This window comes from Mobula birostris, chromosome 13, assembly GCF_030028105.1.
Source record: "Mobula birostris isolate sMobBir1 chromosome 13, sMobBir1.hap1, whole genome shotgun sequence".
Classification (NCBI taxonomy): Eukaryota; Metazoa; Chordata; class Chondrichthyes; order Myliobatiformes; family Myliobatidae; genus Mobula; species Mobula birostris.
In genome coordinates this window covers 111800818-111825622 of record NC_092382.1, presented here as the reverse complement: position 1 = coordinate 111825622, position 24805 = coordinate 111800818, and the positions used below count along the sequence as shown (strand labels likewise).

The 24805-nt window shown below is 53.2% G+C and overlaps 1 protein-coding gene across 1 annotated transcript; it reads right to left on the bottom strand.

Moving 5' to 3' along the window:
* Positions 1-12018: 12018 nt before the first annotated feature.
* LOC140207358 (NADH-ubiquinone oxidoreductase subunit 8-like) lies at positions 12019-24714 on the bottom strand. Its single transcript, XM_072275911.1, has 7 exons — positions 24618-24714; positions 22417-22461; positions 20279-20341; positions 17464-17553; positions 17056-17228; positions 12635-12763; positions 12019-12292 (listed from the first exon to the last, which is right to left on the bottom strand). Exons 2-7 carry the CDS (start codon positions 22454-22456, stop codon positions 12161-12163), a joined length of 627 nt encoding a protein of 208 aa, XP_072132012.1. The 5' UTR covers positions 22457-22461; positions 24618-24714; the 3' UTR covers positions 12019-12160.
* Positions 24715-24805: the final 91 nt, after the last annotated feature.

Sequence of the window (24805 nt, the reverse complement as noted above, 5' to 3'; positions counted from 1 at the left end):
ACGCCACTCAGGAGGGTTTAAACTCGAGGGGTGAGGTGGGACTTCGCGAACTCGGGAATCAGGACATGAAAGTTCAAAGTTTTCTTTTCTCTTTCCAATATTTTTATTGATTTCTATATAGAAGAATACAGAGTCCAAGAGAATACATACTATAAGACAAAAGAAAAAAATATAATACAAGATACAGTATATTGAATCACATTAACGAACTCCTTACTCTATATTCATGAACAAATTGGGTCTTTATTCTTTGGAGCATAGAAGGTTGATGGGGGACTTGATAGAGGTGTTTAAAATTATGAGGGGGATTGATAGAGTTGACGTGGATAGGCTTTTTCCATCGAGAGTGGGGGAGATTCAAACAAGAGGACATGAGTTGAGAGTTGAAGGGCAAAAGTTTCGGGGTAACACGAGGGGGAACTTCTTTACTCAGAGAGTGGTAGCTGTGTGGAACGAGAAGTGGTTGGGGCAGGTTCGATGTTGTCGTTTAAAGTTAAATTGGATAGATATATGGACAGGAAAGGAATGGAGGGTTGTGGGCTGAGTGCAGGTCGGTGGGACTGGGTGAGTGTAAGAGTTCGGCACGGACTAGAAGGGCCAAGATGGCCTGTTTCCGTGCTGGAATTGTTATATGTTTATATAAGATAAGGAACACCTATAAGTAAAGTTTACAAAAGTGCTCAACACGGAGGCTGGTTCATCACTCCGGTCTGGCCAAAATCGTCCGAACCTCCGGCCGCCCGTCGCTCTCGGGCTCTGCGTGCGACCCTTTCTGAGTCGGCCTGGCGCCCAAGTCCATCGACCTTCGAGCGTGAGGAGAGTCGTCAGGGCCACTTCAGTCCATCTGCTCCGCACCGGACCCAGCACCTCGACCGTAGCCCTCAATACCTATCCAGGCTTCTCTTGAGTTAGGCTGTTAGGAGCAGAAGTAGGCTGTTCGGCCTATCGAGTCTGCCCTGCCATTCAACCGTGGGCTGATCCAATTCTTCCAGTCATCCCCACTCCCCTACCTTCACCCCATGCCCTCTGATGCCCTGGCTAATCAAGAACATATCTATCTCTGCCTTAAATACAGCCAATGACTTGGTCTCCACAGCTGCTCGTGGCAACAAATTCCACAGATTTACCACCCTCTGACTAAAGTAATTTCTCCCCATCTCAGTTCGAATAGGACGTCCTTCAAGCCTGATCTCATGCCCTCTTGTCCTAGACTCCCCTACCATGGGAAATAACTTTACCATATCTAACCTGTTCAGGCCTTTTAGCATTGGGGATGTTTCTATGAGATCCCCCCTCATTCTCCTGAACTCCAGGGAATACAGCTCAAGAGCTGCCAGACGTTCTTCGTACGGTAACTCTCTCATTCCTGGAATCGTTCTAGTGAATCTTCTCTGAACCCTCTCCAATGTCAGTGTATCCTTTCTAAAATAAGGAGCCCAAAACAGCCCACAATACTCCAAGTGTGGTCTCACCAGCGCCTTATAGAGCCTCAACATCACATCCCTGCTCTTATATTCTATACCTCTGGAAATGAGTGCCAACATTGCTTTCGCCTCCTTCACCACCGACTCAACCTGGAGGTTAACCTTGGTATCCTGCACAACCTGATCCTAAAGGAGGAAGGATATACTGCCTTTGGAGTCGGTGCAGGGGAGGTTCACCAGGCTGATTCCAGAGATGGGGGGACGGGGGGTCACACTATGAGAGGGGACATCAAGTTGCCTGGGACCGTACTCTCTGGAATTCAGAAGAATGGGAAGAGATCTTACAGAAACATTTAAAATTATGAAAGGGATAGATAAGCTATTTGTTTCCACTGGGAGGTGTGTCACGTACCCCGTGACGGGTTAAAGAACCAGCAGAAATGGAAAACACCTTTCGAGTCTGGTATTGCTATTAACTAATGGTATTTATTAGAATAAAATTCAGATATATCAAACAGGTTAGCATTAATTATATAAGTGTGGAAATATAAAAACCAAGATTCTTCAAGCCTAGGGGTAAATGGATACAGTCTTACGATGATGAGTAAAGTTCAGTTCAGTCCGTGGTATTGAGTTGAGTAGTGATGGAGAGGGAGAGGGGCTGTGGTTGTCCGAGTTAGCAGACGCCGTCGATTCTTCCCGTTGTCCTCCGAAACTTCCAAGTTGGCCAAACTCGACCAACTTAAGAGCACCGTCTTCGAGTGACAGTCTACCAACCCGGGCGAGGGTTAGACACACAGGGGTCGCTCTTTCACGCACTGACAATCATAGATCGACACCTGGTAATCGATCCTCAGTCCCACACTCGTGGGCACCTGGATAGGATAGCGGTAACTTCGCCACACCTTAGTGCGTCCGCGTGTCCCCCAAAACGAGCAATCACGCTGGTTTAAATACTGCCGTGCCGAATACTGGCTGTCCATCAAGTAGCTCCTCCCCTCTCTCTCTCTGTAGGAACTCGGAAGCTGGCAGTGTCGTTGCGGAAAATCCCAGACAAACTGTGAGCAGTCTTCGCCCCTCTCTCTCTCTCTCTCTCAGTAACAAGTTGTTTGTGCTGTACAGCTGCACGTTCCCTCTCTCTTTTTAAAAGCTTAGTCCATAATGAATAACTCAGGATATCGTCAGGTGAGACTAGAACTAGGGGACAGAGCCTGAAGATTCGGGGGAGTAGAGTTGGGATGGAGATGAGGAGGAGCTGCTTTTCCCAGGGAGTGGCGAATCTGTGGAATTCTCTGCCCCATGAAGCAGTGGAGGCTGCCTCAGTAAATATTTTTAAGACAAGCTTGGACAGATTTTTGCATAGCTGGGGAATGAAGGGTTATGGGAAAAAGGCAGCTGATTTTACAGACAGATCAGCCATGATCTTACTGAATTTCGGAACAGGCTGGACAGGACAGATGGCCGACTCCTGCTCCTGTTTCTACCGGTCTTGTGAGCGTGTTCTCATTTGTGGCAACATTTCTCTTTACCTACGGTTGTGTGTGGGTCATACGTACTGTGCGGGGCACCCTGGGGCGTAGGCGCCTTGTTCATTTTGACGATAGACTCATGCGCGGTTCGAACGACCAGGAATTCAAGCTCGCGCTCGTCAGCTCTCCACCTGACCCACGCGGACCATCGCGCGCGTCGATATTCTCTGCCCGTAGTTGGACCAGCTCCAAATGAAATGGCTCCCTTCCCTGGTGCCTCTCCTCCTTCCCTTTCTCCCATGACCCACTCTCCTCTCCCATCAGATTCCTTCTCCTCCAGCCCACCCTCTTGGCCTCACCTACCCGCTTCCAGCTAGCCTCCTTCACCTTCCCCCCTACCAACCTCCTTAATCTGGAATCTTCCCCCATCCTTTCCAGTCCTGCTGAAGGGTCTGGGCCTGAAACGTCGGCTGTACCCTTTTCCACAGATGCTGCCTGGCCCGCTGAGTTCCTCCAGCATTTTGTGCGGGCATTTCTCTGGATTTCCAGCCTCTGCAGAATCTCCAGTGGACAGTGAGGTCAGCTGAGAAGATCATCGGGGTCTCTCTTCCCACCATTGCAGACATTTACACTGCATGCTGCACCCGCAAAGCAAACAGCATTATGAAGGACCCCGCGCACCCCTCATACAAACTCTTCTCCCTCCTGCCGTCTGGCAAAAGGCACCAAAGCATTCGGGCTCTCACGACCAGCCTGTGCAACAGTTTCTTCCCCCAAGCCATCAGACTCCTCAATACCCAGAGTCGAGACTAACATCGACACCATTTATTATTATATTGAAATTGTCCTCTACTGTGCCTGTTGTCTTGTTTATTAATGATTGCACTGCCCTGCGCTGTTCTGTGCACTTTGTATAGTCCTGTGCAGGTCTGTAGTCTAGTGTAGCCTTGTGTTGTCTCACATACTCCAGAGGGAGGAGAAGATGGCGGCGTGACGCAGTGCGCGCGGCCGTTCCAAATTGATATCGTATCTGTGAAGTAGGGGCCGTGCACAATCCTGATTTGATGGAGACGGACGTGAGAGCACAGAGGAACATCTGGTGAAACTTCTGAAATGGCCGCTTCGCTGCCGCTGCTACTGTGCAGTAACCGGAATCTCCGGAGGGGAAGGCCCCGAGTCCTCGGCTTTGCCTGTTGCCTGTTGCCGGGGCCGGGGTCGAAGTGCTCGGCAGAGATGGTGCTGGGTGCTCAGTGTCAGAGGGCTAGTCAGAGGCTCGGAGTTTTCGGACGGACTCGGAGTCGGATGCAGCATTGACAAGATGGCGGCGCTGGAGGTTCACCGTCTGCGTGAGATGTTGGGACTTTTGAGAGACTTTTACCGTGCCCATGGTCTGTTCTTTATCAAATTACGGTATTGCTTTGCACTGTTGTAACTATATGTTATAATTATGTGTTTTTTGTGAGTTTTTCAGTCTTGGTCTGTCTCGTGTTTCTGTGATATCACTCTGGAAAAACATTTTATCATTTCTTAATGCATATGCATTACTAAATGACAATAAAAGAGGACTGCGTGTCCTCATAATCTAATCTAATCTAATCTCGTGTAGTTTTGTGTTGCTTCATGTAGAACCATGGTCCTGACGAAGGGTCTCGGCCTGAAACGTCGACTGCACCTCTTCCTAGAGATGCTGCCTGGCCTGCTGCGTTCACCAGCAACTTTGATGTGTGTTGCTTGAAATTCCAGCATCTGCAGAATTCCTGTTGTTTCCTGGAGGAAAGTTGCTTTGTTTTCACTGTGTACTGTACCAGCAGTTATGGTTGAAATGCAATAAAAAGTGACTTGACTTGACTCTCTTGTCTCGATATTTATTGTTTATTATTATTATTAATATTATTGTTTGTTTTTTTTTGTATTTTCACGGTTTGTGTTGTCGTCGGAGAGAGTCCAGAGGGGGTTCAGGAGGATGATTCCGGGAAGGAAGGAGTTAACATATGAGGAGCGTTCGGCAGCTTTGGGCCTGTCCTCGCTGGAATTCAGAAGAATGTGGGAGGGATCTCGTCGAAACCTACCGAATGGTGAAAGGATCGACGGGGTGGATGTGGAGGGGATGTTTCCCTGTGGCTGGGGGGGGGGGGGCGCTATCCAGAACTCCAGGGCACAGCCCCGAAGTGGTGGGGCCGCCCTTCAGAGCAGCCGTAAGGCGGAATTTCTTTACCGGAGAGTAGTGAATCTGTGGAGTGCTCTGCCACAGACTGTGAACGCTTGTAAGGAAATGTGTAGCATTCTGAGCAGCGGCCGATCGGCGAGCGGGACTGACTGACCGGCAAGAACGAATAAGGGTAATTGAAGGTAATAAAGGCCGCACACAGCCCCTCCGGTGAATGATATCTGTAATCTGTCTAGTAGGGGACCGTGCACAATTCTGATTTGATGGAGGCAGACGTGAGAGTACGGAGGAACATCTGGAAAACTTCTGAAATGGCCGCTTCGCTGCCGCTGCTACTGTGCGATCCGGAATCTCCGGAGCAGAAGGCCCCAAATCCTCGGTTTTGCTTGTTTCGGCGGCCGGGGCTAGGTCGAAGGCGCTCGGCAGAGGATGGTGCTCGGGAGGCTATACCAGAGGGGCTGGTCAGAGGCTCGGAGTTTTCGAACGGACAGACTCAGTGTCGGCTGTGGTCAGGTGCTTCCAAGACATCAGCAAGTTGACAGTGCCTGGAGGTTTTTGGCAGGGAGTTTCTCCCTTTTGTCACCTGCTATCAGGGACTCAAGAGTCGATCGGGACTTTGAGACTTTTTTTTTTACCGTGCCCATGGTCTGCTCTTCATCAAATTACGGTATTGCTTTGCACTGTTGTAACTATATGTTATAATTATGTGGTTCTGTCAGTGTTAGTCTTTGGTTCGTCCTGTTTTTCTGTGATATCACTCTGGAGGAACATTGCATCATTTCTTAATGCATGTATGCATTTCTAAATGACAATAAACGAGGACTGAGTGTCCTCATAATCTAATACAGGGGCAAGCGGAGCGGTCTTTGCTGGAGCGGGCAGCGTTAGAGTGGGGATTTGGGGATTTGGGGCTTTAGGTCTCCGAGGCTTCAGCGAGGAGAGGCTTGAGTGAGAGCAGGCACAAAATAGCTGGTAGGTTTGTTTTCAGTTAATTTATTTGAAACCCCGCTGGTTTCCTTGGCTGCGTAAGTTTAGGGAAGACACACTCTAGTCCCGCCAAACCCCCGAGATTGATACAGCTCTCCCACCCAAACCTTAGTTCATCCGGACGCTGTGTGATTTGCTACCTCGTTACAACTCGGCGGCAAGGAATAACAGACAGCACACTGCGGATGATTAAAGGAATTATGTTTATGAATCTTAAATAAAGGGTTAGGAAAGAAAAGAAAAACAAACATAATTAAACAGTCCAATGTGCACAAGTTGGAGCTCAGTTCTTCCAAAAGCCACACGTATTCACCAACCCTTAGTCAACCCTGGCATTTGGCTCCATCGAATCACGGTCCCCCACCAGGTCGAGTGCTTTGACCAGTTCCCTCCGGCGTCCTCTCTCTCCCTCTCCCGCCGAGCAAGAAATAAGTCAAGACTAACCTTAGTTTTCACTCACCAAAGCTCCCCATCCACCCCCCCGCCAGTGTTCTCTCGAACCCTCTCCCAGTTCCACCATCCTGATTGGACGACACACAGTCCTAAGCACCCCTCGTCTTCAACGATAACCCAAGCAGGCAGGAAGCAGGAACAGACCGTGCCGACAGAACTGCTTACACGAAATACCTGCAGCATACCGGTAAAGATGTGAGCCAGAGGGTGCTGGAAAAGGATGGTATGTTGCCTCCCAGGTGCCAGGAACCTCCTGGGTGGTGACCTCAGGATTGCTACCCCTGCTAGCGAGGCCAGAAATGGGAAGATTGTGCGGTTTAACACGCGACTAAGGAGTTGGTGGAGGAGGGAGGACATCAGATTTTTGGATCATTGGGCTCTCTTCCAGGGGAGGTGAGACCTACGGCAAATGCAATGTTGGCATTCACTTCTAGAGGTATGGAATATAAGAGCAGGGATGTAATGTTGAGGCTCTATAAGGCACTCATGAGAGCACACTTGGAGCATTGTGTTCAGTTTTGGGCCCCTTACTGTAGAATGGATATACTGACTTTGGAGAGGGTTCAGAGAAGATTCACGAGAATGATTCCAGGAATGAGAGGGTTACCGTATGAGAAACGTCTGGCGGCTCTTGGGCTGTATTCCCTGGAGTTCAGGAGAATGAGGGGGGATCCCATAGAAACATTCTGAATGTTAAAAGGTCTGAACAGGTTAGATATGGTAAAGTTATTTCCCGTGGTGGGGGAGTCTAGGACAAGGGGGCAGGACTTCAGGATTGAAGGACGTCCTTTTAGAACAGAGATGTGGCAAAATTACTTTAGTCAGAGGGTGGTAAATCTGTGGAATTTGTTGCCACGAGTGGCTGTGGAGGCCAAGTCATTGGGTGTATTTAAGGCAGAGATAGATAGGTTCTTGATTAGCCAGGACATCAAAGGACATGGAGTGAAGGCAGGGGAGTGGGGATGACTAGAAGAATTGGATCAGCCTGTGAGTCGATGGGCCAAATGGCCTACTTCTGCTCCTATATCTTATGGTCTGAACAGAAGGGACCTGGAATAGAGGGGGACTGATGTCCTAGCTTTCTGGTGATGCACGGTGGTGTTTAAACTCGAGTGCCGGGACAGTTAGTGGAGAGGTGTGGGGGCAGACAAGACCTCAGACGAAGCCAGGAATCAAAAGGCTGAGCACGGTGCGACCAGAGTCCTGAGCTGCCTGTAATTCCACTGCAAGAAGCATCGTAGGAAAGATGGACGAGCCCGGGGCATGGTTCGACGCCCAGAAGGGTGATATTTTCAGCCTTCAGTGAGACTTGGTGACAGGCGGGCCAGGATTGACAGCTCAATATTCCTGGGTTCCGTTGTTTCAGACGCGGCGGAGCGGGAGGGGTTAAAGGAGAAGGGCTGGCGTTACGAGTGTGGGACTGTCTTGTCTGCCTTTCTCTTCACCACCTACACCTCCGACTTCAACTACTGCACGGAGTCTTGTCATCTTCAGAAGTTTTCGGATGACTGCCATAGTTGGATGCATCAGCAAGGGAGATGAGGCTGAGTACAGGGCTACGGTAGGAAACTTTGTCACACGGTGTGAGCAGAATTATCTGCAGCTTAATGTGAAAAAGACTAAGGAGCTGGTGGTAGACCTGAGGAGAGCTAAGGTAACGGTGACCCTTGTTTCCATCCAGGGGGTCAGTGTGGACATGGTGGAGGATTACAAATACCTGGGGATGCGAATTAACAATAAACTGGACTGGTCTAAGAACACTGAGGCTGTCTACAAGAAGGGTCAGAGCCGTCTCTATTTCCTGAGGAGACTGAGGTCCTTTAACATCTGCCGGACGATGCTGAGGATGTTCTACGAGTCTGTGGTGGCCAGTGCGATCATGTTTGCTGTTGTGTGCTGGGGCAGCAGGCTGAGGGTAGCAGCCACCAACAGAATCGACAAACTCATCCGTAAGGCCAGTGATGTTGTGGGGATGGAACTGGACTCTCTGACGGTGGTGTCTGACAAGAGGATGCTGTCCAAGTTGCATGCCATCTTGGACAATGTCTCCCATCCACTACATAATGTACTGGGTGGGCACAGGAGTACATTCAGCCAGAGACTCATTCCACAGAGATGCAACACAGAGCGTCATAGGAAGTCATTCCTGCCTGTGACCATCAAACTTTACAACTCCTCCCTTGGAGGGTCAGACACCCTGAGCCGATAGGCTGGTCCTGGACTTATTTCCTGGCATAATTCACATATTATTATTTAATTTATGGTTTTATATTGCTATTTTTATACTCTATTCTTGGTTGGTGCGACTGTAACGGCACCCAATTTCCCTTGGGATCAATAAAGTATGACTATGACATGGTTGTGTTCAGTCAGGACAGACTGGAGAACCCGCCCGGTGAGGAGATGCGGGTGGAACTGCGGAATGAGATGGTATGGCCACGTTGCCTGCGCTACTTTCTCAAATGGTGGGAACATTCGCGAATCTGCCTGCCCCTCCGCCGATCCCTGTAACGCCCACAAAGGCATCAATGGAGACGGGGTGGGAGGGGGTTCATAGTATGGATAACATAGGCTGAAGGGCCGGTTCATAAGTTGGGAGACTCTACAAGAGTTGGTGAGGGGGGGATACGGCAGATGTTAGGTGTGTCGACGAGCTCCGCCCAGGCAAGTGGAGAGGGTTCCCTCATACTCGAGAGGACTAAAATATAAAAGCAAGGATGTGACCAGAGGACACAGATAGAGTGGATGTGGAGAGGATGTTTCCTATAGTGGGAGAGTCTAGGACCAGAGGACACAGATAGAGTGGATGCGGAGAGGTTGTTTCCAATAGTGGGGGAGTCTGGGACCAGAGGACACAGATAGAGCGGATGTGGAGAGGATGTTTCCTGTAGTGGGGGAGTCTAGGACCAGAGGACACAGATAGAGTGGATGCGGAGAGGTTGTTTCCAGTAGTGGGGGAGTCTAGGACCAGAGGACACAGATAGAGTGGATGCGGAGAGGTTGTTTCCAGTAGTGGGGGAGTCTGGGACCAGAGGACACAGATAGAGTGGATGTGGAGAGGATGTTTCCCATAGTGGGGGGAGTCTAGGACCAGAGGACACAGATAGAGTGGATGTGGAGAGGATGTTTCCTATCGTGGGGGAGTCTTGGACCAGAGGACACAGATAGAATGGATGTGGAGAGGATGTTTCCCATAGTGGGGGGAGTCTAGGACCAGAGGACACAGATAGAGCGGATGTGGAGAGGATGTTTCCTGTTGTGGGGAAGTCTAGGATTCAGAATAGAGGGGCGTCCATTTAGAACGGAGGTGAGGAATTTCTTTAGCCAGAGGGTGGTGAATCTGTGGAATTTGTAACCGCGGACAGCTGTGGGAGGGTCGAGTTGCTGGGTGTATTTAAAGCGGATGTTGCTATGTTCTCGATTAGTGGAAGGTTATGGGCAGGAGGCAGGAGGGCGGGGTTGAGAGAGGTAATAAATCAGCCGCCATGGGATGGTAGAACAGACTGGATGGGCCGAACGGCCTAAGTCTGCTCCTTTCGCCTCGTGGTGTTGCTTCCTCAGGGGTTTGGCCTGTCACCGAGCACCCGAATGGGCCCCCGCGGATGTCCAGGCGGAAGTGTCCGGGTGTCATCTGGTAATATGAGTCCAGGAACATTAGAAGCCGCCCGATACATCCCAACGTCCACCATCAAAGGTACCCCCCCCCCCCCAACCACCCGGGCTGTGCCGTCTCCCCCCATTTCCCACGGGGTGGGAGGTTCCCCTCGCACCAGGAGTTCAGGAACAAGCTCTGTCCCTTCATCTGTCCGGTCCCTGGCCGTTGCAGCTTGGTGCGAAGGTAAAACAGACTACGAATAGATTTGAGTTTTGTTGTTTTCTCTCACTCTCTCTGGGTGAACAGCTCCGGTTCGAGTTCCCTCCCTGTCGGCCCGAACCACTGCCGGCCTCTCTCAGCAACCAGGCGGGTTTTCACTGCCTGATGCTTTTCGCAACGCTCTCTGTAAACTGTGGAGCCTGCTGTGCGTGGAAGTCCCAGGAGATCAGCTGTCTTGGAGATCCTCGAACCACCCCATCTGGCACCAACCGTCATTCCCACGGTCAAAACGGGGCAGCGGGTGAGCTTGTTACTACCCCTGTACCTCATCGTCTAACCTGCCATGATGGGTTCAATTTAATGCCCCCCCCCGCCCCGCCAGGGGACAAATATTCCTGCCCATCGCCCGATCTACACCTCTCCTAAGGTCATACACCTCAGTTAAAGCACCCCACACTGGCATCCAAACTTATCCCCTCAGCCTGTGACTGTCCCGTATCCCTCTAAACCTTTCCTATCCGTGTCCCTGTCCGGGTGTCGTTAATGTACCTGCCTCGACCACTTCCTCTGACAGCTCCTTCCACAGACAGTCCAACCTCTGGGTGAAACAGTTGCCTCTCGGGTCCCTATTAAATCTCTCTCCCCCTCTCACCTTAAACCTGATCCCTCTGGTTCTCGATTCCCCGACCCTGGGGAAAAGACTGTGGACATTCACCCTATCTGTGCCTCTCGTGGTTTCATACATATGAGTAAGGTCACCACCAAGCAATCTTCCCCTCCCTCCACTTTCTGCTTTCCGCAGGGATCGCTCCCTACGCAACTCCCTTGTCCATTCGTCCCTCCCCACTGATCTCCCTCCTGGCACTTCATCCTTGCAAGCAGAAGTTGTTCTACACCTCCTCCCTCGCCACCAGTCGGGGCCCCGAACAGCCCTTCCAGGCGAGGCGACACTTCACCTGTGAGTCCGTTGGGGTCACATCTACTGTGTCTGGTGCTCCCGGTGCGGCCTCCTGAGACCCGACGTAGATCGGGAGACCGCCTACGCCCCGTCCGCCAGAACAGGAGGGATCTCCCAGCGGCCGCCCATTCTAACTCCACTTCCCATCCCCAATCCGATACGTCCATCCACGCCCCCCCTCCACTGTCAGGACGAGGCCACACTCAGGTTGGAGGAACGACACCTCGTATTCCGTCTGGGTAGCCTCCAACCTGATGGCATGAACATCCATTTCTCAAACTTCCCACCTCATCTCCTTGTCTGTCCATCTCCTCCCTCTGGTTCCCCTCCCCCTTTTCTCTTCCACGGCCTTCTGTCCCCACCTATCGGACTCCCCCTTCGCCAGCCCTGTATCTCTTTCACCGATCAACGTCCCAGCTCTTCACTTCATCCCCCCCACTCCCGGTTTCCCTCTCTCCCCCACCCCGCACCTTCTAAATCTACACCTCAGCTTTCTCTCTCCAGCCCTGCCGAGGGCTCTCGGCCCGGAACGTCGACTGTACTCTCTTCCACCGAGACGCTGCCCGGCCTGCTGAGCTCCCCCAGCGTTTCGTGCGTGTGTTTTACCCCGGATTTCCAGCGCCTGCAGATCTTCTCTCGTTTGTAACAGGGAACTGGAGGGTTATGCGGACGGGGAGGGGGCGAGATTGATCCGGGGGGGGGGGGGGGTCAGGGTTAGGCCTGCGAATCAGTCAGACTCTAGTAACAAGGAGGCAACTGGCCTTTAATGAGACGGTGGGAACAGTATTTACAGGGTGGGGCGCGCACCCCAAACGAAACACTCTTCTGGGTGTGTGGGCGGGGGGAACAAGGGGAAACGATGGTTTACCCCGCGCCCCGAACAGACCGTCAGCGGTACAGGAAGTCGGCCTGGATGTTGGCCGCGATCTCGGCCTCCCACATGTCACCATTGTTCAGCAGCTTCTCCTTGTTGTAGAGGAGCTCCTCGTGCGTCTGGGTGGAGAACTCAAAGTTGGGCCCCTGTAGGGAGGAGAGCGGGAGGGAAGGGGAGTGAGAGGCAGCATGAGGGCGAGGAGGGGAGGGGTGGCGAGAGGGAGGGAAGCAGAGGGTGAGAGGTGGCAGCGGGTGTGTGAGAGAGACGGGAGGGGGGGAGACTGGGGTGGAGACGGAGGAGAGACGGATAGCGGAGTGAGGAGGTGAGAGGGAGTGGGGGGAGAGAGCGCGGCGAGGGTGAGGGAGAGCGGGGGTACTCACCTCCACGATGGCGTCGACGGGGCAGGCCTCCTGGCAGAAGGTGTGAGGGGAGGGCTGAGGGGTGAGAGGGAGATCGAGGGAGACGAGGGTGAGGTTGTGGGTACTCACCTCCACGATGGCGTCGACGGGGCAGGCCTCCTGGCAGAAGCCACAGTAGATACACTTGGTCATGTCGATATCGTAGCGAGTGGTTCTCCGGCTACCGTCCGCGCGGGCCTCCGCTTCGATCGTGATGGCCTGCGGATGAGGGGCAAGGTCAGGAGAGAGAGACAGAGACATGCAGAGAGAAAGAGAGCGAGAGGGACAGACGGACAGTGAGAGAGACAGACAGAGTGTGTGTGTGTGAAAGAGAGAGAGACGGACAGAGAGAGTGAGAGAGAGAGACGGACAGAGAGAGAGTGTGAGAGAGACAGAGAGAGTGGGAGAGACAGACAGAGAGAGAGACGAACAGAGAGAGAGACAGAGAGAGTGGGAGAGAGAGTGTGTGAGAGAGACAGAGAGAGAGACGGACAGAGAGAGGCGGACAGAGAGAGAGAAAGTGTGAGAGAGAGACGGACAGAGAGAGAGTGTGAGAGACAGACAGAGAGACGGACAGAGTGTGAAAGACAGAGACAGACAGAGAGACGGACAGAGAGTGTGAAAGACAGAGACAGACAGAGAGACGGACAGAGAAACAGTGAAAGACAGAGACAGACAGAGAGAGACGGACAGAGAAAGAGTGAAAGACAGAGACAGACAGAGAGTGAGAGAGACAGAGAGAGAGACGGAGAGAGAGAGACAGAGAGAGAGTGTGAGAGAGACAGACAGAGAGAGAGTGTGAGAGAGACAGACAGAGAGAGAGTGTGAGAGAGAGATGGACAGAGACGGACAGAGAGAGACAGAGAGAGTGACAGAGAGACAGACAGACAGACAGAGAGTGAGAGAAAGACAGACTTTTGGGAGCCGGCCCCTGTATCAGAGGGGTCGTGACTGTCATAGTCATACTTTATTGATCCCGGGGGAAATTGGTTTTCGTTACAGTTGCACCATAAATAAATAGTAATAAAACCATAAATAGTTAAATAGTAACATGTAAATTATGCCAGATGGAAATAAGTCCAGGACCAGCCTATTGGCTCAGGGTGTCTGACCCTCCAAGGGAGGAGTTGTAAAGTTTGATGGCCACGGGCAGGAATGACTTCCTATGACGCTCTGTGCTGCATCTCGGTGGAATGAGTCTCTGGCTGAATGTACTCCTGTGCCCACCCAGTACATTATGTAGTGGATGGGAGACATTGTCCAAGATGGCATGCAACTTGGACAGCATCCTCTTGTCAGACACCACCGTCAGAGAGTCCAGTTCCATCCCCACAACATCACTGGCCTTACGAATGAGTTTGTTCATTCTGTTGGTTTCTGCTACTCTCAGCCTGCTGCCCCAGCACACAACAGCAAACATGTGTGGGCAGGCGGCCAAGTGGTTTCGGAAAGATATCAACAAAATAGAGAGAGTACAGAAAAGATTTACTAGACTGTTACCTGGTTTTCATCTCCTAACTTACAGAGAAAGGTTGAACAAGTTAGGTCTTTATTCTTTGGAGCGTAGAAGGTTGAGGGGGGACTTGGTAGAGGTGTTTAAAATTATGAGGGGGATTGATAGAGTTGACGTGGATAGGCTTTTTCCATTGAGAGTGGGGGAGATTCAAACAAGAGGACATGAGTTGAGAGTTAAAGGGCAAAAGTTTAGGGGTAACACGAGGGGGAACTTCTTTACTCAGAGAGTGGTAGCTGTGCGGAACGAGAAGTGGTTGGGGCAGGTTCGATGTTGTCGTTTAAAGTTAAATTGGATAGATATATGGACAGGAAAGGAATGGAGGGTTATGGGCTGAGTGCAGGTCGGTGGGACTGGGTGAGAGTAAGAGTTCGGCACGGACTAGAAGGGCCGAGATGGCCTGTTTCCGTGCTGGAATGGTTATATGGTTACATAATATTAATGATACGAAGAGATCAGTATAACATTGGTAATGGTTAACATATAAAGCATAATCCAAGTAAAATATATAATTCAAGCCTCCCAATCTCTAAGTAATTGAACATGAAAAAAGAATTTTATAAAGAACCCCCTGAACAAAACAAAACAAAACTGGGATGCTCTATTCCTTCGGATACAAACATTATTTGTCATTCACTCCGCTCCTTCATAGATAAACAAAAGATTATTAAAAAAGGAAAAAGCATTCTGAAAGGGACAACTTCCATCATATGAAAATGTTGAATAAACGGTCTCCTGGTTTCCTCAAGAAGAATTATGCTTTATATGTTAACCATGACCAATGTGATACCGATCTCTTTATATCATTAATATTGTTATGCATATTAATCTAAAGAATCACCCCTACTAAACCTAACTTTTTCCAGGTTTAAACATAATATAGTTTGAGAAAACCGTTGAAAAGTAGTAGGAGGATCAGAATATTTCCATTTAAGTGAGATGGATCTTTTAGCCATGAGTGTGACAAACTGGAAAGGGTTAAACGACCGACGTCTGTCTCTGGTAATCCAAAAAATTGCAGTAATAGGGTGAGGTTTTAAATTAACACGCAAAACTGTTTTTCCCCGACATGTAACGCAAACACGAGGAATTCTGCAGACGCTGGAAACTCCAGCGACACACATCAAAGTTGCTGGTGGAACGCAGCAGGCCAGGCAGCATCTCTAGGAAGAGGTGCAGTCGACGTTTCGCCAGCAACTTTGGTGTGTGTTGTTTGCCGACATGTAGATCAGATGTGTGACAGATGTAATTCTGAGGTGGCCTCTCGGACACATATGTTTTGGTCTTGCCCTCTTTTAGATAAATATTGGTAAGGTATTTTTGATATTAGATTAGATTATGAGGACACGCAGTCCTCTTTTATTGTCATGTAGTAATGCATGAGTTAAGATATGATACAACGTGGGCACGTGGCCAAGTGGTTAAGGCATCGGACTAGTGATCTGAAGGTCGTGAGTTCGAGTCCCAGCCGAGGGAACGTGTTGCGTCCTCGATCAAGGCAGTTAACCACACATTGCTCTGCGACGACACCGGTGCCAAGCTGTATGGGTCCTAATGCCCTTCCCTTGGACAACATCGGTGTCGTGGAGAGGGGAGACTTGCAGCATGGGCAGCTGCCCGTCTTCCATACAACCTTGCCCAGGTCCGCGCCCTGGAGAGTGAAGACAGGTCCATGGTCTCGCAAGACCACACCTGGAGTATTGTGTGCAGTTTTGGTCCCCTAATCTGAGGAAAGACATCCTTGCCATAGAGGGAGTACAAAGAAGGTTCACCAGATTGATTCCTGGGATGGCAGGACTTTCATATGAAGAAAGACTGGATGAACTGGGCTTGTACTCGTTGGAATTTAGAAGATTGAGGGGGGATCTGATTGAAACGTATAAGATCCTAAAGGGATTGGACAGGCTAGATGCAGGAAGATTGTTCCCGATGTTGGGGAAGTCCAGAACGAGGGGTCACAGTTTGAGGATAAAGGGGAAGCCTTTTAGGACCGAGATGAGGAAAAACTTCTTCACACAGAGAGTGGTGAATCTGTGGAATTCTCTGCCACAGGAAACAGTTGAGGCCAGTACATTGGCTGTATTTAAGAGGGAGTTAGATATGGCCCTTGTGGCTATGGGGATCAGGGGGTATGGAGGGGAAGGCTGGGGCAGGGTTCTGAGTTGGATGATCAGCCATGATCATACTGAATGGCGGTGCAGGCTCGAAGGGCCGAATGGCCTACTCCTGCACCTATTTTCTATGTTAAGAGTGGGGGAACGGACGCGGAGGATGGAAGAGACTTGGGGAGGGGTGGGGGGGACGCGGAGGATGGAAGAGAGTGGGGAGGGGTGGGGGGGATGCGGAGGATGGAAGAGACTTGGGGAGGGGTGGGGGGGGACGCGGAGGATGGAAGAAAGTGGGGGAGGGGTGGGAGGACGCGGAGGATGGAGGAGAGCGGGGAGGGGTGGGGGGGACGCGGAGGATGGAGGAGAGCAGGGGAGGGATGGGGGGGACGCGGAGGATGGAGGAGAGCGGGGGAACGGACGCGGAGGATGGAAGAGACTTGCGGAGGGGTGGGGGACGCGGAGGATGGAAGAGAGTGGGGGAGGGGGTGGGGGGACACGGAGGATGGAGGAGAGCTGGGGAGGGGTGGGGGGACCGCGGAGGATGGAGGAGAGCGGGGGAGGGGTGGGGGACGCAGAGGATGGAGGAGAGTGGGGGAAGGGTGGGGGGGACGCGGAGGATGGAGGAGAGTGGGGGAGAGTGGGGGAACGGACGCGGAGGATGGAGGAGACTTGGGGAAGGGTGGGGGGGACACGGAGGATGGAAGAGAGTGGGGGAAGGGTGGGGGGGACGCGGAGGATGGAGGAGAGCGGGGGGAACGGACGCGGAGGATGGAGGAGAGTTGGGGAAGGGTGGGGGGACGCGGAGGATGGAGGAGACTTGGGGAAGGGTGGGGGGACGTGGAGGATGGAAGAGGCTTGGGGAAGGGTGGGGGGACGCACAGATCTCTCACCTGGGCCGGGCAGGCAGCCTCGCACAGTTTGCAGGCGATACACCGCTCCTCCCCCGAGGGGTAACGGCGCAGTGCGTGTTCCCCCCGAAACCGTGGGCTCAGGGGGCCCTTCTCGAAGGGGTAGTTGATGGTGGCCGGCTCCCGGAACAGGTAGCTGAGGGTCATGGCCAGGCCTGGAGGCGTCGGAGAGAGGGGGAGAGGGGGAGAGGGAGAGGGGGAGCGGGAGGGAGAGAGGGGAGGAGGCAGGGAGGGGGGGAGAGAAAGAGTGTGGTGGTGGGGGGGGACAGGGAACATGAGAAATTATTAGCGAACCGTGACCCTCCCCTCCCCACACCAGCGATCGACCCGTCTCCCACCCCCCACGCCGGCCAGCTTGCACCCCCACCCCCCCAGCAGCCATACACTCACCCCGGAAAAGCTCGGTCCAGAACAGCGTCTGAGCTGCGTTGTCGGTCAGCGTCTGCAGGTCGGTGGGATCCTCCCTCTCGTTGACGAACTCTGTCGGGAGACAGGAGGGGCTGACAATCGTCATCGGGCCTCAGCATCCCCTCCTCCGGCCGACCCCCCCCCCCACCCCCGGGTCTGACCGCGTAGACGCCGCAGTGAAGAGCGCTCACCGATGCCTGCCACATCATCGGGAGGCCGAACAAATTCGCCACCTTCCCCTCCGACCCCCGCACCCGCTCGGACCGTCGGAGAGCGGAGTGCATCCTGCCTGACGGCAAGAAAGTGCAGACGGTCATAGACACAACACGGTACGTCACGGAAACTGTCTACACTTCCCCGTCTCAAAGTTCAGAGTAAATTCACTGTCGAAGGGGCAACAGGACAAGCGATAAAGCCCCCTGAGAGTCACTTTATTGTCATAGTCTATATGGGTGGGTTGGCAAGTTTGCAGATGACACAAAGGTTGGTGGTGTTGTAGATAGTGTAGAATATTGTTAAAGATTGCAGAGAGACATTGATAGGATGCAGAAGTGGTCTGAGAAGTGGCAGATTGAGTTCAACCCAGAGAAGTGTGAGGTGGTACACTTTGGAAGGACAAACTCCATGATAGAGGTGTACAAGATAATAAGAGGAATAGATAGAGTGGATAGCCAGCACCTCTTCCCCAGGGCACCACTGCTCAATACAAGAGGACATGGCTTTAAGGTAAGGGGTGGGAAGTTGAAGGGGGATATTAGAGGAAGGTTTTTTACTCAGAGAGTGGTTGGTGCGTGGAATGCACTGCCTGAGTCAGTGGTGGAGGCAGATACACTAGTGAAGTTTAAGGGACTACTAGACAGGTATATGGAGAAAGTTAAGGTGGGGGGTTATATAGGAGGCAGGGTTTGAGGGTCGACACAACATTGTGGGCCGAAGGGCCTGTACTGTGCTGTACTATTCTATGTTCGATGTAACCTGTTCATGTCTTTTAACATTCGAATGTTTCTATGGGATCCCCCCTCATTCTCCTGAACTCCAGGGAACACAGCCCAGGAGCTGCCGGACGTTCCTCATATGGTAACCCTCTCATTCCTGGAATCATTTCGTGAACCTTCTCTGAACCCTCTCCAATGTCAGCACATCCTTTCTAAAATAAGGAGACCAAAACTGCCCACAGTACTCCAAGTGAGGTCTCACCAGCGCCTTATAGAGCCTCAACATCACATCCCTGCTCCTATACTCTATTCCTCTAGAAATGAATGCCAACATTGCATTCGCCTTCTTCACCACCGACTCAACCTGGAGGTTAACTTTAAGGGTATCCTGTACGAGGACTCCCAAGTCCCTTTGCATCTCTGCATTTTGAATTCTCTCCCCATCTGAATAATAGTCTGCCCGTTTATTTCTTCTGCCAAAGTGCATGACGACACACTTTCCAACATTGTATTTCATTTGCCACTTCTTTACCCATTCCCCTAAGTCTCTCTGCAGGCTCTGTTTCCTCAACACTACCCGCTCTTCCACCTATCTTTGTATCATTGGCAAATTTAGCCACAAATCCATTAATCCCAAAGTCCAAATCATTGACATACATTGTAAAAACCAGCAGTCCCAACACCGACCCCTGTGGAACTCCACTGGTAACCGGCAGCCAGCCAGAATAGGATCCCTTTATTCCCACTCTCTGTTTTCTGCCGACCAGCCAATGCTCCACACACGCTAGTAACTTCCCTGTAATTCCATGGGCTCTTACCTTGCTAAGCAGCCTCGTGTGGGGCACCTTGTCACTTCTGAAAATCCACATCTACTGCATCTCCTTTGTCTACCCTGCTTGTAATTTCCTCAAAGAATTGCAGTCGGTTTGTCAGGCAGGATTTTCCTTTCAGGAAACCATACTGGCTTGGGCCTGTCTTGTCCTGTGCCTCCAGGTACTCCGTAATCTCATCCCTAACAATCCATTCCAACAACTTTCCAACCACTGACTAACAGGTCTGTAGTTTCCTTTCTGCAGCCTCCCACCCTTCTTAAATAGCGGAGTAATATTTGCAATTTTCCAGTCACCCGGTACAACGCCAGAATCTATCGATTCTTGAAAGATCATCATTAATGCCTCCGCAATCTCTCCAGCTACTTCCTTCATAACCCGAGGGTGCACTCCATCAGGTCCAGGAGATTTATCCACCCTCAGACCATCAGGCTTCCTGAGCACCTTCTCAGTCGTAATTTTCACTGCACGCCATAAGATTGTACCCGTTTACCCCTCAGGCTTGAAGAAGCTTGGTTTTTATATTTCCACACTTACACATACAGATGGCTCTGCTAACCTGTTTGAGATAGCTGAATTTATATTGCTGTATTGCGTAGTTACTAATAACGGAGCGTTAGTTAACAGCGATACCAGACTCCAAAGGTGTTTTCCATTTCTGCTGGTTGTTTAACCCGTCATGGGGCACGTGACAGGAAACCCCCCCCCGGAAATGGGTGTCTCCTGTTACAGGGGCAGCCCGAGGCAGCCGAGAGCTTCATAACCCTGCCACAGGACTTCCTGACCCTTGGACCCGATGCCCCAACTAGTGAAGGCAAAATAATTCTCCAGCGAACCGCGCAAAACGCCGGGAGAGAGTAGACAGACGGCGCCTCGGGCCGCGAGACCGGAGTCCCGCTCGCTGGACCGTCCTGGCAACGTTTTCCCAACGCCCTCCACTCGAGCCGGACCAGCCACCACAGAGGCCGGCCGGTTGCTCTACCCCAACCCCCCTGCTGCCCCGTGGAGGGGGGAGGGGGGAGGTCCACTCACTGTAATTCCTGAGGCACGGGGTAGCGGAGAGCTGACGCAGGGGCAGCGGGAACATCAACCGGGCTGCGGGAGGGAGAGAAAAAACGGAGTCAGTCACGGGATCGCGGAGACCCCCTCCGCACCCAGCTCCCAAACTCAGCAGGACCGAGACGAGGGTTCCCGAGGGTGGGTGGGGGGGCCCTGGCCCAGCCCTCTTCAGCAGATCAGACGCGGGGAGGCTGGCAACTTCCAATTCCTTCGCCTTACCGTTCCGCAGGACCCATCCCACGAGTGTAACTGAAAAGAGCACTGCAGTACCTTGTCTCAGAAGTTCGCGAAGATGCGACGCAAGATCGAAAACTCTGACAAACCTCTACAGATCTGTGGTGGAGAGAATATCGACTGGCTGCATCACAGCCTGGTACGGAAACACCAATGCCCCTGAACGGAAAATCCTACAGAGGGTAGTGGATACGGCCCAGTCCACCCCGGGTAAAACCCTCCCCGCTATTGAGCACATCGACACAAAACGCTGTCGTAAGAGATCTCCACCACTCTTTTCTCCCTGCTGCCGTCAGGAAGAAGGTACAGGAGCCTCAGGACCTACACCACCAGGTTCAGGGACAGTTATCACCCCTCAACCATCAGGAAGGAGGTACAGGAGCCTCAGGACCCACAGCACCAGGTTCAGGGACAGTTATCACCCCTCAACCATCAGGAAGGAGGTACCAGAGCCTTAGGACCCACACCACCAGGTTCAGGGACAGTTATCACCCCCTCAACCATCAGGAAGGAGGTACGGGAGCCTCAGGACCTACACCACCAGGTTCAGGGACAGTTATCACCCCTCAACCATCAGGAAGGAGGTACAGGAGCCTCAGGACCCACACCACCAGGTTCAGGGACAGTTATCACCCCTCAACCATCAGGAAGGAGGTACAGGAGCCTCAGGACCCACACCACCAGGTTCAGGGACAGTTAACACCCCTCAACCATCAGGAAGGAGGTACAGGAGCCTCAGGACCCACACCACCAGGTTCAGGGACAGTTATCACCCCTCAACCATCAGGCTCCTGAACCAGAGGGGATAACTTCCCTCAACTTCCCTTGCACCAGTGCTGAACCGTTCCCACAACTATGGACTCTCTGTCAGAGACTCTTCATCTCACGTTCTCGATATTTATTGTTTATTTATTTATTATTATTTCCTTCTGTTTGCGCAGTTTGTCGCCTTTGGCAGCCTGGGTCAACGGTTCTATTATAGATTTACTGAGAATGACCGCAGGAAATTGGATGGCAGGTGCTGAGATGTACTTTATAATAACTTTACTCTGATCTTCGAACTGGGATTTTATGTTGAATTTGGATGAGATCTGGAGTATTCACTGAAGTTTGGCCCGCTCTGTTACAGGAAGATTAGTAAGATAGAGAGGGCGCAGGAACGATTCAGGAAGATGTTGCGGGGACTCGAGGGACTGAGTTACGGAGAGAGGTCGGACAGTTTGGGACTTTATTCCTTGGAGCGTAGGGGTGACATTACAGAGGTGTGTAAAACCACGAGGGGCACAGATAGGGTGAGTGTGCACAGTCTTTTCCCCAGGGTCGGGAATCGACAACCAGAGGGCACAGGTTTGAGGTGAGAGGGGGAGAGAGATTTAATAGAGACCCGAGGGGCAACTTTTTCACCCAGAGGGTGGTCCGTCTGTGGAAGGAGCTGCCGGAGGGAGTGGTCGAGGCAGGTACGACACTCGGACAGGGACACGGATAGGGAAGGTTTAGAGGGATACGGTGGTCCGTCTGTGGAAGGAGCTGCCGGAGGGAGTGGTCGAGGCAGGTACGACACTCGGACAGGGACACGGATAGGGAAGGTTTAGAGGGATACGGTGGTCCGTCTGTGGAAGGAGCTGCCGGAGGGAGTGGTCGAGGCAGGTACGACACTCGGACAGGGACACGGATAGGGAAGGTTTAGAGGGATACGGTGGTCCGTCTGTGGAAGGAGCTGCCGGAGGGAGTGGTCAAGGCAGGTACATTAACGACACTCGGACAGGGACATTCCCGGGCAGAGGGGACGGGCTCGGAGAGGGAACCGGGCGGTAGTGTCAATGGGGGGGGGGGGGGGGGGAAGAGTCAGTACGGACAGGTCGGGCGAATGGACTCACCCTGAGCCGCAGTTCTGCATGCCAATCTCAGGGCCAGCATGGCGCCTGTGGACACAGGAGAGGGTCAGGCAGGGACGTGACCCCCCAGACTCCCCCCGCCTCACCGTCCACCCTCCCTCCTCCTCCCAAACTCACCCACGTTCCCTCTCCCTCCCTCAAAAACTCTTTCCCACAACCCCCAGCCTGTCCCTCCCACTTCCTTCCCCTCACCCTACCTCTCCCATTCCTCCCTCACCCTACCTCTCTCCCATTCCTCCCTCACCTGCCCTCTCCCTCCACCCTCACGCTACTCCCTCACCTACCCTCTTCCTCCTACGCCATCCCTATCCCTCCACCCTCACCTTCCCTATCTCTCCTTCCTCCCTCACCTACTCTCTCCCTCCTCCCTCACCTACCCTCTTCCTCATCTTCCCTATCTCTCCTCCCTCACCTACCCTCTCCCTGCTCCCTCACCTACCCTATCTCTCCTCCCTCACCTATCCTCTCCCTCCTCCCTCACCTACCCTCTCCCTCACCTTCCCTCTCCCTCACCTTCCCTATCTCTCCTCCCTCACCTATCCTCTCCCTCCTCCCTCACCTTCCTTCTCCCGCCTCCCTCACCTGTCCTCTACCTCCCCCCTCACCTTCCCTATCTCTCCTCCCTCACCTTCCTTCTCCCGCCTCCCTCCCACTCCTTCCCTCTCCCTCACCTACCCTCTCCCGCCTCCCTCACCTACCCTCTCCCGCCTCCCTCACCTACCCTCTCCATCCTCTCTCACCTACCCTCTCCCTCCTCCATCACCTTCCCTCTCCCTCCTCCATCACCTTCCCTATCTCTCCTCCCTCACCTACCCTCTCCCTCACCTCACACTCCATCCCGTTCCTCACCTTCCATTTCCCTCCCACTCTGTCCCCATTCCTCCCCCTCACCCTCCATCCCTCAGCCTCCCACTCTCCATTCCTCCCCCTCACCCTCCCACCCTCCATTCCTCCCCCTCCATCCCTCAGCCTCCCACCCTCCATTCCTCCCCCTCACCCTCCATCCCTCAGCCTCCCACCCTCCATTCCTCCCCCTCACCCTCCATCCCTCAGCCTCCCACCCTCCATTCCTCCCCCTCACCCTCCATCCCTCAGCCTCCCACCCTCCATTCCTCCCCCTCACTCTCCATCCCTCAGCCTCCCACCCTCCATTCCTCCCCCTCACCCTCCATCCCTCAGCCTCCCACCCTCCATTCCTCCCCCTCACCCTCCATCCCTCAGCCTCCCACCCTCCATTCCTCCCCCTCACTCTCCATCCCTCAGCCTCCCACCCTCCATTCCTCCCCCTCACCCTCCATTCCTCAGCCTCCCACCCTCCATTCCTCCCCCTCATCCTCCATCCCTCAGCCTCCCACCCTCCATTCCTCCCCCTCACTCTCCATTCCTCAGCCTCCCACCCTCCATTCCTCCCCCTCACCCTCCATTCCTGCCCCTCACCCTCCATCCCTCAGCCTCCCACCCTCCATTCCTCCCCCTCACTCTCCATCCCTCAGCCTCCCACCCTTCATTCCTCCCCCTCACCCTCCATCCCTCAGCCTCCCACCCTCCATTCCTCCCCCTCACTCTCCATCCCTCAGCCTCCCACCCTCCATTCCTCCCCCTCATCCTCCATCCCTCAGCCTCCCACCCTCCATTCCTCCCCCTCACTCTCCATCCCTCAGCCTCCCACCCTCCATTCCTCCCCCTCATCCTCCATCCCTCAGCCTCCCACCCTCCATTCCTCCCCCTCTCTCCATCCCTCAGCCTCCCACCCTCCATTCCTCCCCCTCACTCTCCATCCCTCAGCCTCTCACCCTCCATTCCTCCCCCTCATCCTCCATCCCTCAGCCTCTCACCCTCCATTCCTCCCCCTCACCCTCCATTCCTCCCCCTCACTCTCCATCCCTCAGCCTCCCACCCTCCATTCCTCCCCCTCACCCTCCATCCCTCAGCCTCCCACCCTCCATTCCTCCCCCTCACTCTCCATCCCTCAGCCTCCCACCCTCCATTCCTCCCCCTCATCCTCCATCCCTCAGCCTCTCACCCTCCATTCCTCCCCCTCACCCTCCATTCCTCCCCCTCACTCTCCATCCCTCAGCCTCCCACCCTCCATTCCTCCCCCTCACCCTCCCACCCTCCATTCCTCCCCCTCATCCTCCATCCCTCAGCCTCTCACTCCAAATCCCTCTCCTCCCTCTCTTTACCCACTCGTCCTTCACTGAGGGCCCGCCACCGGATGTGACGCAGCACGCCGAGTGGTGGGGGGGCCTGAGAGTCCGCCGACGTCGGAGCGGGGCGGAAATAGGGCTAGAGAACGGCGGGGCACAGGTCGGCTCGGCGCGGAAGTGACAATCGGCAGCGTGGGTGGCGGTAGAGGGCAGTGTAGTGGGGC

Excerpts from the sequence above, each read along its gene's own strand:
- LOC140207358 (XM_072275911.1), bottom strand. The coding sequence starts at position 22,456 with ATGCTGGCCCTGAGATTGGCATGCAGAACTGCGGCTCAGG. Across the intron at positions 20,342-22,416 it reads ATGCAGAACTGCGGCTCAGG|CCCGGTTGATGTTCCCGCTG; the intron begins GTGAGTCCATTC and ends TCCCTCCCGCAG. Across the intron at positions 12,764-17,055 it reads AGGCTGCCTGCCCGGCCCAG|GCCATCACGATCGAAGCGGA; the intron begins GTGAGAGATCTG and ends CCTCATCCGCAG.